Source organism: Gossypium hirsutum, chromosome D03 (genome assembly GCF_007990345.1).
Source record: "Gossypium hirsutum isolate 1008001.06 chromosome D03, Gossypium_hirsutum_v2.1, whole genome shotgun sequence".
NCBI lineage: Eukaryota > Viridiplantae > Streptophyta > Magnoliopsida > Malvales > Malvaceae > Gossypium > Gossypium hirsutum.
This window is the reverse complement of record NC_053439.1, coordinates 46,493,343-46,508,308: the sequence shown is the minus strand read 5'-3', so window position 1 is coordinate 46,508,308 and position 14,966 is coordinate 46,493,343. Positions and strand designations below refer to the sequence as shown.

Below are 14,966 nucleotides of genomic sequence, written 5' to 3'. Positions count from 1 at the left end.
AAGCAAATATTGGCTCGCTGGTTATCTAACGTTTAACTACTACTAAGCGGTATTACGTGGTCAAATCGTAATATGGAAAAACAACTTGTATTAGTAGATAAATCTAAACATGTCTTTAGTCTAATAAAAAATGAGCAAACCGATTAAATACTAACATGTCGGCTATCAAGTCCAAATAATGGCGTGCTTTGTTTTGAGCATTGAAGCGGATGACCCTAGAAGATAAAGACATAGATGTGACTGACTGGACTAACAATACATCGGACAGGACCCAAGTAGAATAGATCTTGCACCTATTTATATATTTATTCACTTGTGACGTTCGTAGTGTGACATACCTTAATCCTGAATGAATGATGAAATATGTATGTGTGACTCGTATACTTTGATGTAAGTAAAAGCCTGAATTCAAATAGATAATGAATCGAAAGTTGATGCGTTGGGTATATGACTTCTGCAGTATGTAGCATCATTCACAATAGTGTTCATAACCCAAGAAATGGGTAAATGATGTCCTCTCATTAGCATTATATGGTAGATGAAAAGTAAACGTGGTCACAGGTCGTTTTTCTTTGTGGCGAATGACTTAATTACTATTTGATAGTAATTGACTTTTCAAAAAAGAAATGGTAATGATTGCCATAAGATAAAATAGAATCATATTGAGAGAATAAATTTATCCCAAAGAGATTAAGGATATCCTATGAAGGTAACACACTTAAGACAAGGTAATTGAATGAGCACTTATTAAATAGTTTTCGTACTGATATGTAATTAGGGAGAATTCAGCCACGATACTATAGTGAAATGACTTCATGACTAAATAAGTTTATAATTAATAGGCGAAAAGCTAAAACTTAATTATTAATTATTTGAGCCCTAATTATATATGTTCAATCGATCCTTTCATTAGCTCGTTGAAACCAAAAATGAATTGCATGTAGAACTAAATACATAGAATTGAATGAAAATGATGAAGTTAGATAAATAAACCGCATTAAAAAATGAATGCTACAACCCTAGTAGTATTTACTAAGGTGTGCCGCCCACCCCTCTCCTATTTAGACTAGGGAGTGCTTTCTATTTAAATAATATTATTTTACAATGGCTTGTTTAACCAAGATTTTTCTATCCCTCCCTATAAATAGATGACACTTGTTGACCTAATTCACACACTTATTGATTATTGAGTTATCATCATTCTACCAGAAAATAGTTGTAATTTATTTACTTGAGAATAAATTTTATTTTCTGGGAGTTACGATCTTTACCTGTTTTTATTGAAAGAATTATTTTCCTATTGAAAGTAATAATATTGTGTTTTGTTTTGTATTTGATTCGTGTTGCTTGAGCCCACACTCGGTGCAATTTATGGTATGATGATAGTGAAAAAGGGTGTTTGGTTGAAAGTCAAGATCGACTTGAATCTATCTCTGTAACAGCCCGATTCTAGGTCTAGTCGGAATAGTGGTTTCGGGACCACAAATTCGATGAGAGAAAATATGATTATTATTATATTTTCATGGACTACAATTTTACGGAAAAATTTCGTTCGAAAATTTCGACGTTTGGGCACTCAATTTAGTCAAAAGGACTAAATTGTAAAAAGTGCAAAAGTTGAGTTCTACATGTTAGAAGTGTCTAATTGTTATGAAATTATAAATTGGGGGTCCTTATATGGTAATTAGACCATTGGTTAATTGATGGACAAAAATAGACATAAGAAATGGGTGAAATAGATTTTTTTAAATGGGGGCATTTTAGTCATTTAGTAATAAAAAGAATTAAAAAGGGAAAAAGATGGCAAAATGTGCTCATCTTCTTCATGGTGAATGAAATCAGCAAGGGGGAAGCCATAGTTAGGGTTTTTAAGCTTCCAAGCTCAATAGTAAGTGATTTCAAGCCCCGTTTTTAATGTTCTTTACGTTTTTGGAGTCCCGGTAACTTAATTTAGCTTATTCTATCAATAATTCGTGTTAGGGTTCATATTTGGAAAAATACTCATAGGTGAAATGTGTTTATTTGGCTGTTTTATGGTGGAATATGAAGCTAGAAATTATGTTAAACAACTTTTGCTAAGCGATTTTAAACGAAAACGGGTAATTTGACATAATCGGTAAAAATAGTTAATGTTCAAAAGTATGTGTTAGAGTGAGAATTTGATGTTGCCATAGAAGCGAAAAATGTTCAGCATGTCATAAAACCTAAGAATAAGTGATGAAGTTTAATTTCCAAGCTTAGGGACAAAAGTGTAAATATGTAAAAGTTTGGGGACAAAATTGTAAATTTTCAAAAATTTGGGTGGAGGATTATTTTAATAAATGTGAACATTAAACGAGTTAAATTTGCTATTACAGATCAAGAGAGATGGGAAGATTATCTCAAACGAGGAAAAGAAAAGATAGTGGAGTGAATTGCAAAATTATGATATTTTGCACCAAGGTAAGTAAGCATGTGACTTAATGTATTATTTTGATATTATTTGATATGTGTTGAGATTTATTTGAATATAAAATAAATGTTTGGCAAGATTCCAAAAATGTTGTTAAATTGGGAAAGGTGGTAAGGGGTTGCAAAACACGGTTTTTGGTTGAACACTCGGAATAGGCCGGAGCATATTGCATATAAAGGGGTTGCTGTGTGCTGATTCCCCGATTCATTGGTGGTTGCTAAGTACTGATTCCACCGTATTTTAAATGTGAAAGGGGGTTGCTAAGTGCTGATTCCCCCAAGGGGTTGCTGTGTGCTGATTCCCCGATTCATTGGTGGTTGCTAAGTGCTGATTCCACCGTATTTTAAATGTGAAAGGGGGTTGCTAAGTGCTGATTCCCCCGAGGGGTTGCTAAGTGCTGATTCCCCTATTCATTGGTGGTTGCTAAGTGCTGATTCCACCGCATCTAAAATGTGAAGGGGGTTGCTAAGTGCTGATTCCCCCAAGGGGTTGCTGTGTGTTGATTCCCCGATTCATTGGTGGTTGCTAAGTGCGGAATCCACCGATAACGGTTAACATTCTGAGTGTTCAATGAGTAAATTGGGAAGGTGAATATTCATATATGTGGTGGATAAGTTTATGGGAGGAATATTGGGTTTGATACTTAATCAACCCATGTATAAGATGAGAGGAAAATCAAAAATACAAAAAGAGACAATTTGAATGCAAAACTGTTTTGAATGGCAGCAGTTGGGCAACTATGAAAAATCACCATAAATGGTGGAAAATGAATTAGAGGTTAAATAATATATGAAATTGAAGTTGAATGAGTCTATTTTCATATGAAAGAAATAGAGCAAGCAAAAGAGTTGTATTTTTGGAGATATTTGAATTTTACTGAGACAGGGATGGATTGATTTCGAAATCTCCTGTTCCAACTTTGGAAAATCACCAAAAATTATAAAAAAAATAATTATGGCTTGAAATCTATATTCCTGGATTATTTTTTGAGTCTATTTTTAATATAAATAAACGAGAACATTTTTTGAAACTTTTACAGAGAGTTATGTGAATTTTTGTAAGGGGAGGTCAGGACTGTCGGGCAGTGAAACAGGGGAATATTTAAAGAATAAAATGTACTAATTGGCTTGACCAAAAATTCTGAAAATTTTATGATAGAAATATATATGGGTCTAGTTTCATGGAAAATTTATGGAATTCAATTTTGAGCCTTGTTGCTCCGGATAAAAATAAATTAGTGGTCATGACGCAGAAAACCAGCTTGCTGGAAATTACACAAACAATGAAATTTATTTGTGAATAAATTTATACTATGGTGTAGTCATGTGAGAAATTTATTTATTTGTCATATGTTTACTTACTAAGCTATACGCTTACTCGTTTTTATTTTTCTCTTGATTATAGTGATTTCCATCAACTCGGAATTGGGACGGAGTCAGACAATCATCTACACTATCATCCACGTTTGTGTATTTTGCTACTAGTATTCCGGAAATTATGGCATGTATAGATGACTTATGTAATGGAGCGTCACCATGTAAATATATGTTATGGTTCGATTTAAAATGTAGTGTTTATTAATGGTTAAATTGTATATGTTTATACAACTGAACTTGGTTGGAATATTGAATTGTGTTTGAAAACTTGCAGGAGGTTAAAGCAAAAATAAGCAGAAATGCTGTCGAAATTTTTTAAAAATTTAGTAATACCTCATACCCTGTTCTGATCGGGAATGTGGGTAAGGGGTGTTACAATCTCGCACAAATCACAAGTACTTTTTGGTAAAAATTTTATTGCTATAAATATCATAAACCTACTCGATTTTGAAAACTTTAAACTTCTGCTATAACTGCAAATCATTTTCTTAACCGAATTTTGCAACATGATCCTTATGTCTTAATAATAACACCATGGAAGGATCTCCACTTAGTGCATCAAGTGTTTAGCTCTAATATAAATTGAGATTTTGTTTATTTTGCCTTCCAAAATTTTGCTCAATTGCAATTGGATAAACTTAGTAAGAGTTATAAATTAATACATAAACATCAAATTTTTGTTACACTGGCACAAAGAGTAATCCTGATAAAAGGCAACATTCACAATGTTCCTAGGTTAATTCGAAGTTACTTCAAAGAGAAGAATACTCATTTTGACTTAGGAAGCTCTACACTGACCTTAGGGTATTCTTGGACAACAAGCTATCGAATTGGTCCTAAAACAAAGTAGCAAAGAAGATAAGAAACGACAAAACAATAATCAAAAGAAAGAAAACACAAAAAAGAGAATGAAATAATCAAATTAAAGAAATAAACCAAATTCGGATGGAAGAAGTGCTTCTAGGTTGCCAATCTTGAGTCCTCTAATTAAAGAAGGATTTTGGAACAATTTTATGGCCTTTGGGGATCGACTTGTTGTTGGAGAAACATGAAAACAAGTTAGAGACTTGAGCAACAAGAATAAAATAAAGAAAGCAAAAGAAAAATAAGTGAAGAAGTCGACATAAGGGATTTAGGATGTTCAAAAAGGTGTTACTTGTGTCCTTAAGAATGATTAACTTAAAAAGTGTTCCTTGCAATCAAAGAAATAAGAAAACAAAAAGATGAATAAGTAAAACCAAAATTCAAGTAATACAATGGAAGAAAAACAAATTAGATTCAATAAAGAATGGACAAACTAAGCAAAAGAAAGAATGGAAGATAGATTGTCCAATTGAACCCTTTGAGAATGATTTTCCAGCAAACTCAATTATACGGCTCTAATAGACCTTCCAAGAAAGATTTCTTGAAAACCCAAAGTTTAAAGAACTTCCCCCAAAATATTTATAAAAAAAAGATAAAGTTAAAAGAATCTTCTGAGATAAAAAAAACAAGAATTACATATTGCAAAGATAAATGAACTTCAGAGAATACTTTATTTAAAAAAATCAAAAGCTTACATAATGAATGAAAAGAATGCCTTATGTAGGCTACATAAAACAACTAATCCTACTAGAAGTAAATGTCTAAATAGCTTGAGAGATAAGAGTTTGAATGAGTTAGGCATCACATGCACTTGAAGAAACTCAAGTAATTAAGTCATTATTAGCTAAATTCAGCCAAGATACAATAAAAGACTCAAGACTCAATTTTGACCTATATAACCCAAGTATGAATGGAGTCAAATGAAAGAAATTGAAACTTAATGGATTTAAACATAATTTGGCACAATAAAGTAATAAAGAATTGAAATAAGGCTTACTAATATAGAGAATTGACATTCAAACTCTTTAACACGTTATCAAGATCGAGCAAGCCCACTAATGGTCAAAGAATCCAAAATAACTTATCAAAAATGTATATATAAGGTTTAGTCCAAGAAACTCAAACACACAATCAAAATAACCTAAAAGAACTAAAAAATTCAAAATATGTCTAAGGTTTATCAAGAATATTCAAACATGGTGAAAATAACAAAGACTCTAAGCAACCATAAGATGATCTTCGAATAAAGGATTATGATAAAAAGACTCAAATGGATGAAATAAGAGAAACAATAAGAAAGAACATTTGAACTAGAAGAAAAGAAAGAAAAACCAAAATTGAAAAGTAAAAGACTTGAAACTTACTTAGGAGATCTTCAAGAAGACTTAGACAATTCTTAGAGAAAATCTCTTTAAATGAATGGGAATGAGAAGAGAATGAGAAGAGAATGAGATTTACTTGCTATGTATAAAGCTAAAATTAACCAACTCTCTATATTAACCAATCAAATGATGACACATGAAAAACATGACAACTCGTTGACTACTCATTGAGAACTGAACAAACATATGGATAAATTAATTAACTTAAGACAATACATGTCTTAGGATCCAAATGTTCCAAAAATTTCCCAAAACGAAAATGATATATCTTAAAATTACATAAACTCGTCAAGTCATGCCCGAATTTCAAGAAACTCAAGATTAATCAATCTAAGCTTGAATTCTTCAAGATTATTGAACGTTGACACATGTTAAGTGTAACAGCCCGGTTTAGACTCTAGTCGAAAGTGGTTTTGGAACCACAAAGCCGAGTCAAAATAATATTTTAATATTATTTTTAGTGTCTACAGCATGTTAATTTATGTGTGTGAAAATTTCGTGTGAAAATTTTATCGTTTGTGTGTTTGATTTAAAAAAAAGGACTTAATCGCGTAAAATGAAAAAGTATCGTGCTATTTGTTAAAGTGTTAAATTGCTTTAATTAATTAAAGGTTAAGTCATTAAGTGGATATTTGACCATGGAACAATGTAGTGAACGGTTATGGGTTTTTGTTATATGGTTTTCTAATTAAATTACAAAGGTTAAAATAGTAAATGGTATATTAATAAGAAATAAATAAAACAAATCAATAAGTTAGTGGGTGTTCATCTTTTATGGCCCAATGTGAGAAGAAAAGGAATCCATTTACTTTGTTTAAGGGTTCGGCACTTTGAAGTTAAATTTGATGTATGAGTTTTGTTCGGTTTTTGATAATTTTTACGTTTTTTAGATCGTTGCTTTGTGTTTTAGCTAGCCCATGCTTTAATTTTCTGATTGGATGATGAAGTTGAGATTTGCCGTTGTTGATAGCTTGATGATTTTTTTCTTTGATGATGAAAATAAATATATGTTGTTAGATTATTATGTGTAATTGAGTAATTTTTGATAAAAATGTGTATTAAGGATTAAATTGTGAAATTTATAAACTTATGGGTCAAAATGTGAAATAAATGAAATAAATGGGCTGCTAGGGACCTAAGGAGAATTCGACCTAACATGGGTTTAGTGAAATTTTGAGTATTTTGGGTTGTTTTGAAATAGGAACTAAATTGTAAAAATGTGAAATGCTAGGGGCTAAAGTGCAAATTGCCCAAATTGTGTATTTTCAGATGAATTTGAGTGAATATGTTATTAAACAAATCAAATTTGAATTAATTTAGATCAAGGGAGAAAGAAATCGAATTTGGAGCGGGGGAAATCAAAAGTAGTCAAATAGCCGTTCTAGTCCGTTCGCCTCTGTACAAGGTAAGTTCATAAGTAAATAATTGTTGTTAGTTTATATGAAAATGTATTTAATTGTGCCAAATTGAATTTTTGTAACTATATATGAGTTTGTCGAATTGATATAAGTGTGGGAGAAGTAGATACGAGATTGAATCAATTGAATTACGACGTCTGAAAGCCTCGTACGAACCATAGGAATAGTTAGGATATATATGTCATGACATAAGATTCCGATATGTGATTTCGTGTAAGACCACGTCTGGGACATTGGCATCAAATTGAGATTTACGTGTAAGACCCTGTCTAGGACAGTGGCATCGATATTTGATTAGATGTAAGACCTCGTCTGGGACGTAGGCATTGTACGAGCTTTTCGAGTTATCCGAGTATCCTTATTGATTCTGAATGGTTCAACAGGCATTGTTAAGTAAAGATCGAGTGTGAAATAAAGTTAAATGGCTCAGGTACGTGCAGAATTAAATGTTCATGAAAATAGGTAAGTATAATACTTAAGATGATGATATGAATTATTCATGTTAAAGGTGTGACTATTATGTGCATGAGTTTTTTCATGTTCGGCCATATTGATATAATTATGCTAATGTTCATTTGATAAATTATTTGCTTATAACTTACTAGGCAATTTAAGCTTACTATGTGTGTGTTTGTTCGTTGTTTTATAGATTTTTGGAAAGTTAGTTATGAACTCGGGGATCGTCAAATAAGTCTGTCACACTATCGATCTCTATTTCGGTATTTTAAAAGCTTGAAACTTTGAACATATGGCATGTATAGGCTAGCATTTGTTTTGTTTAGTCTTGAAATGTGTATATATTTAGCCATGCGAAAATGGCTTAATCTTGATATTACTGTTATGTGTATTCGGTCATAGCAATAGCTTATTATGGAAGTATATTTCATGGTGTATATATATGTGGTATTTGGTTATATGGTTTGGTTTGATTAATAAGTTAGTTGATGGTTGTGTAATTTTGGTCATGGTATACTCACGTTTTGCTAAGTATGTTCCAAAACAAGTATGAACGGTGTTTTGGATATATGTCTTGGTTGAGTAATGATATGAATGATTTATAAATAGCTCATTTAGTAAGCTGATACATGATTTGATTTGCAATTGTGGTTGGTTTTGTGTTTCGGCTCAGTGAAGAGGTAAATTGATGAAATTATGTTCAATTGTGTAACGGTTATTTAAATTGGTCTCTAATGGTTAAGCATGCACATATTATATGCTTGAATGAGTGAGTTTTTAGGTACGGTTCAAGATGAAAATGGCATGAATAATTTTTGGAGGCTAAATGTGATGACTGAATATTGGATTAATAGATTTGGTTGTGTATATGAAATTTTGGCATGGTACATAGCTTATGAATTTGGCATATTCAATTTTGATTATTGAACTTAGAAAATGGTTAAGTATAGTTAAATGGGTAGTGTATGAAATGGTTAGTTTTACAATTAAAATTTGGTCATTTAGAAATTGCTTGTATGTACTTGTATAATTTTGCCCATTTTTCCATGTGATATAGTTCAGCTTAAATTAATATGTACATGAACAAAGATCGTAAATAATTTATATTGATATTAGTTAATGTTATGAATTGATATGGTTAGTTGTGGTTTAAATATGTGCAAGTGGGTAAGTTAATATAATGGAATTTATTGTTGTAAGTTGAGTATATGAAAGTGACATATCATTGATGTTTATTTAGGTGTCCAAATGCCTTACTATATAGCCAAAAGTTTCGGCTAAAGGAATTATAATGTATATATATTACGATATGATGTTTTATAATAGTAAAATATGTTTGGTTAGTTGGTTAAGTGGTACCCATGTAAGAATTTTATAAATTTATGACATATGGTTTGAATTTGGTTTTCATGTGTTAGTTTGATTAAACATTTGATGTGGAATGGCTTTATGATTCATATATTCGAATCTAGTATAAATGATTTGTGGACATTCGAGTTTAGTAATGTTACAAATGTATTTTTATTCTTTGGTGAATAAAAGGTGATAAATGATTGTGTTGAATTGTATTTTTTACGGTAATGCCTCGTAACCCTAATCTGACGACGGATACGGGTTAGGGGTGCTACATCAAGGATCGCCACACATGTCCACATCCAAGATTCTCGATTTTGGACTAAGATTTCCAAGAATCGAAATCTTTGTTTTCTTGATTTGTGAAATCTTCAATGTTGCTCATATGAAACCAATATTCGATTTCTTAATTTCCTTGAAACCAAGATTTGGAATCTTGATTGTTTTTTGCCTCGATCTCAACTCCTCCAAGCTTGTTAAGCCCGCTCATCTCAATTTCTTGCACAACCAAGTGTAACTTAACTCAAATCTACCTTGATTTTGTGCCTGTGATTAAACCTTTAAGGAGACTAAGTTGATAACTTTGTTGGGATGTCGAATAGGCTTGTACACGGGCCTTGGTGCCATTCTAAATCAACAGGTACAATCTGAGATTCAAATCTAACTCACTGACCTAGTTGCAACCTTCTCCTATACTTCAATCTTGATCACTCTCTCACAAAGATTTTCCCCTAAGAGCTTAGCTGTAAATTGAACATAAAGAACAATTTACTTACAACTAATATGCACTAAAATAAGTTTCTAACCTGAATAGAATAAGTACTCTCTTAATCTCTTATTGTAAAACAAGTCTTTTGTTAAATAGACAATATATTACATTCTAAAATATAAACAAGGTGAATCTCTAATTCCTCAAAAGTAGCATTTGAATATGTCTTCTATAATGAGTAAGACGACAGAGATCATCTCAATATAAAGTCCATTGGAAAAAAAATCTCTTCATTTATTAGAACTTCGGTTACATTGAAAATTTTGATACATTCTTTTCTTGACTTGATTTTTTTTCATGATATGTCTTCAATAATGGATTGCTAAAAATCTTCAAGAGTGTGTTTGGATGAAGAATTTTAAAATTTTGGAGAGTTTTAAAATATTAGCATTTTAGTGTTCATCAATTCAAAGTGCTAGTAATTGTAGTTGTTTTGTTTGGATATATAATTGCTTTAAGAAAAATTAGGTTATTGGAATTTTATAAATTTTAAAAAATAATTATGAAAGAAGAATAATTATATTAACACAAATAATATTTTAAAAAATACTCATTATGGAAACTATTTGATTCGTAAAAATTTATAAATATTTTTAATAAAATAAAATTTTAAAATATATACTAGAATTAAATAAAAAAAGTTTTTTTTTATAATTAGGGGTGGGGTTGCTTGGGATCAAACTCAATCTCTCATGTCTACAACATAATACCATAATACTATTGGCAAATAACAAAGATTTTTAGATTTTAAGTTTTTTCTCTCATAGTGGGACCATATGTGTTACATGAAATAAAATTATGAGGAATTTTGAAAAACCCTCACTTTATATGGAATTTGAAAAAAGAAGGGGTAAACTACACTGTTAGTCACTGAACTATGAGTAAATTTTCGTTTTGGTCACTTAATTAAAAAAAAGTTATAACTTGGCCACTAAATTATTCAAAAGTTTTCATTTAAGTAACTGAACTATGCAAAAGTTTTTATTTAAGTCATTGAGATATTAAGTTTTTTTTTTAAATTCTGCTAGTAAGTTCCAAGTGACATTTTGACAATTGATACAGTGGATCAATACCTATCGACGAGTAGAAGAACATATCTTAGATCCACTTCGATCTAAAGGTCAGTGTCAGTGATTGAAGAAAAAAATTATTTGAATTTTAATTTGCAAATTCGTGACGTCCAAAATTGTTTGATGAAAATAATTAAATTATAGAAGAGAAAGGGAAATAGAACTTTCTATTGGTGCAGGCATTGCAAACAGAGAAAGTCCTATATCATCAATTTTATAACCTAATGACTTAAATGAAAAGTTTTGAATAGTTCAATGACCAAATTGTAACTTTTTATAATTAAGTGACCAAAACGAAAACTTACTTATAGTTTAGCGATTAATGACGTAATTTACCCAAAAAGAAATCGAGCTACTGAAACTAATCCAAACAAATTTACTTTTAAAATTTTGAAAACGTTGATGCAAATGAAATCTCTCCAACAAATCTCTCAGTCAAACACACTCCAAGAGTGTGTTTAAATGAGAATTTTAAAAAAATTTTGAAATTTTTAAAATGCTAGCATTTTAAAATTCATCGACACGAAATTCTAGCATTTGTAATTGCTTTATTTGGATAAATAACTGATTTATGAAAAAATAAGTTATTTTAATTTTACAAATTAAAAAATATTAAAAATAATAATATAAAAAATATATCATTATATTTGCAAAAAAAAAGTTTTAATAAAATAATTATCAAAATTAAATAAAAATGATAATTGAAAAAGGAAACATTGAAATCCCCTCGTCTATTTACCAAAACATCAATTTTAGGCCTATAAGATGTTCACTAAATTACAGTAACGTGAGAATCAAACTCTTGAGCACCTAATTAAAAATAGAGATAAGCAACCCCAACATGATTTCTAATACAAACATACATTCTACAAGTATGAATAAAAATGGAAAGAGTTGAAACCCTAAATCTAGTGATTAAGAAAAAACCTTAGGATTCAATCAGTAGTTTGTTAGCGAAGAAAATTTAAAATAATTTTTATACAAAAAAATTAAAAATGAATTGGTAACAGCAACAATACTTTATTTTCTAAAATAAATTAAAAAGAAAAAGATGATTGATGACAACAATTTAAGGCATTGATCTGATGTTAACAGATGATCAAATAAAAGAGTTAGTCGGTGGAGCCTCTTTTTCTCTCTATGCCATTTGAACACGTCGCCCTTTGGTTTCATTTGTTCATTTTACTCAAATGACCTAATTCTAGTAAATAAATTTGTTTTCTGTACCACCATGATATTAGAGACAAGGTGACCTTCTGTTTTGCCTCTCATAGAATGAGAAGGTGTTTGGATATTCCACCAATTTCTGCATTTACATTTTGGTTTTGCCAGCTTGCTTTCTAGTCTTCAGAATCAAGTGATCTTATACACACTCCGTTTCACACATATAAGATTTTATTCTCTCAATTTAAGATTAAAAAATATATATAAGATTTTTATGCATTGCACTTCTCAAACCAATTTTATAGAATAAGGTTTTAATTGTGCCTTTCTCCAAAGTTGACTTAAGCTCGTTACTGTTCAAGGTACTAAGTTTTCGACCCGTTAAGGCAGCACGTATCGATCCATAACACACAAACATGATTAGTACGCAGGCAGGTTGGAGCAACTAAGACTGCGTCGGATAGTAAAAATTGGGCATGCTGTATCTCGCCCTAACTAAAACCAAAAGACTACTTTATGCTATATTTCCAGAATTTTGGATATCAGCATGAAATCCTCCTTTCTCAACCTTTCCCATGAGAACTGAAACAAGTAATTAGATCCTCTAATTAACTCAAATCCTGTAATTATCCAAGTAAACACATGGAAACCTATGTTGCCCAATCTTCACCATTGCCTTCAAAAATTGACAAACTAGAGATATTTTTGCTTTTGATTCCATTCCTTTCTTCCTGCTGTCTAATTAACAAGTTCTTAGCAAACCATCTAGAAGAAAATAACATGAAACTGCATTGCAACCTGAAATCAGAGACTCCAATTCTAGGCAATTAATTGGTATTTACAATAATCAAAGAACACATTTCTTTTCATAAAACCCCATAAAAAATTTGGAAGGAAAAAAAAAATACTTGGCTTTCTCTTTCTTTTATGTAATTAATCTAAATATAAAAAATATTGTTATTACAAAACAGAGCTGGAGCTTTAGCTTAAGCTTAAGATTCTTGTGAACCTACGAAACATAGACGTTGAACCACTTCTGGTCAAACCACCGGATTCTTCATTTCCACGGTGAGACGGCTGAGACCTCAACCCCCTCAAAAACGACGTCACATTTCTAACAACTCTCCTGAACCCATTCTCTCTTCTTCTTACCCCGACCCCCAATACCCTCCTCGCTGCTCCATGACCCGAACCCGACTCCGATCCCGATTCCCCAAACCCACCGTCCATCTCCGTGTATACTACCGGCACTTCCCTTTCTCCCCTGAACCTTCCCACCGCGAAAACCCCACCCGGTAACCTCCATATGCTCAGCCCCACCGTCTCTGATGCCTCGTCGCTCGACTCGCTCCGATCCGACGGCAATTCGTGACGGCAAAGTGGGCACGAGTTCCGAAGCGCCAGCCATGGGATGATACAATCTTCATGGTAAATATGCTTGCACGGCATCTCCCTCGCTTCCGACGCGAGCTCGAAAGGTTCTTTACAAACGGCGCAGTGGGTTTCAGAACAAACATGGGCCTTTTCTATTTGAATCGTCGGCATTGATTCGATTGCCGATTTCGAAGCCGGCGGGTTCTCGGGTTGACCCAGTCCGGTTATTTCGATCTGGGAAAGCTGTTCCAATAACCGATCGAAACCCAAACCCATTAGAGATTCGGACATCGAAGTCGGTATGGGTCTTAAACCGGACCCAGATCCGTCATCATAGAAGAACCCAAACCCGCTGTTGATGTTGCTGTTCCCGTTGGTGGAGCCGTTCTCGTCGTCGGTGGAGCCACGGAGGACGATGATCGGATTGATGTTTGACCGGTCAACAGAACCACGACGATTCCTACGAAAGACGAGATTTCGCGCCCGATTCGAATTTTGACGGCTATTATCGTTGCTGGTGATCATGTACATAGCTGGAAACCGACGGTTGTGATTATCCGAAGATTCGATCTCCTCGATGAAGCCTCCGTCGCAGTACGGGCAGACAACGGCGTCGTTTGACCCGCTATCCAAAACCACCACACGAACCAGACGGGTGCAGCTGTAACACCAATACGAAGACGTTGAAGACATGCTTGACCCCGGCGAGGATTCCAGATCCAGAAATAAAGGCAAATTTAAAAAAAAAAAAAGGATTTTCGGTGCAGAAATGAGCTTCAGTCGCTTTTAAAGGGAAACGAGGCCGCCTTAAAGTTTAAACGCCGTAAGGAGTGTGAATCCAGGTGGCTGTTTAGGATTGGAGAGAAAGACAAAACTTAACGGGGTTAACAGATTGACCGGTCAATTGGAGACTAAGGTTTAGGGTATAAATGGGGGGGTTAACAGTGGGGGTAAAAGGAGTTAAAATCTGAAGCTGTAAAAATGTCGGGACGCCGAGTTTGAAAATTCAAACTAATAGGCCGAGTAATGAGAGGCGCGTGTGACGTGGTGAGCGTGAGAGGACAACTGGCAGGAACTACTAGGAAGATTCTTTAAACCGAGGCAAAAGAGTGTGTTGTTATGTGCTTGGTTGGCGCGTGAAATGGACCCACACTCTTTAAACTATAAAAAATTTGTGGACAAAAAATGATTATCCAAACTCTTATGAAAATTTTTTAATTAATAAAATTCATCGCTGAACAAATCTTAATATGAAATTTCTCGTGGAGCCGGCTGTTTCTCACTCCTC

At 32.7% G+C, this 14,966-nt stretch overlaps 1 protein-coding gene across 1 annotated transcript; it reads right to left on the bottom strand.

The window, feature by feature from the left end:
- Positions 1–13,070: 13,070 nt before the first annotated feature.
- Positions 13,071–14,736, bottom strand: LOC107950330 (E3 ubiquitin-protein ligase RDUF1). Its single transcript, XM_016885147.2, has one exon. It carries the CDS (start codon positions 14,369–14,371, stop codon positions 13,286–13,288), a length of 1,086 nt encoding a protein of 361 aa, XP_016740636.1. The 5' UTR covers positions 14,372–14,736; the 3' UTR covers positions 13,071–13,285.
- Positions 14,737–14,966: the final 230 nt, after the last annotated feature.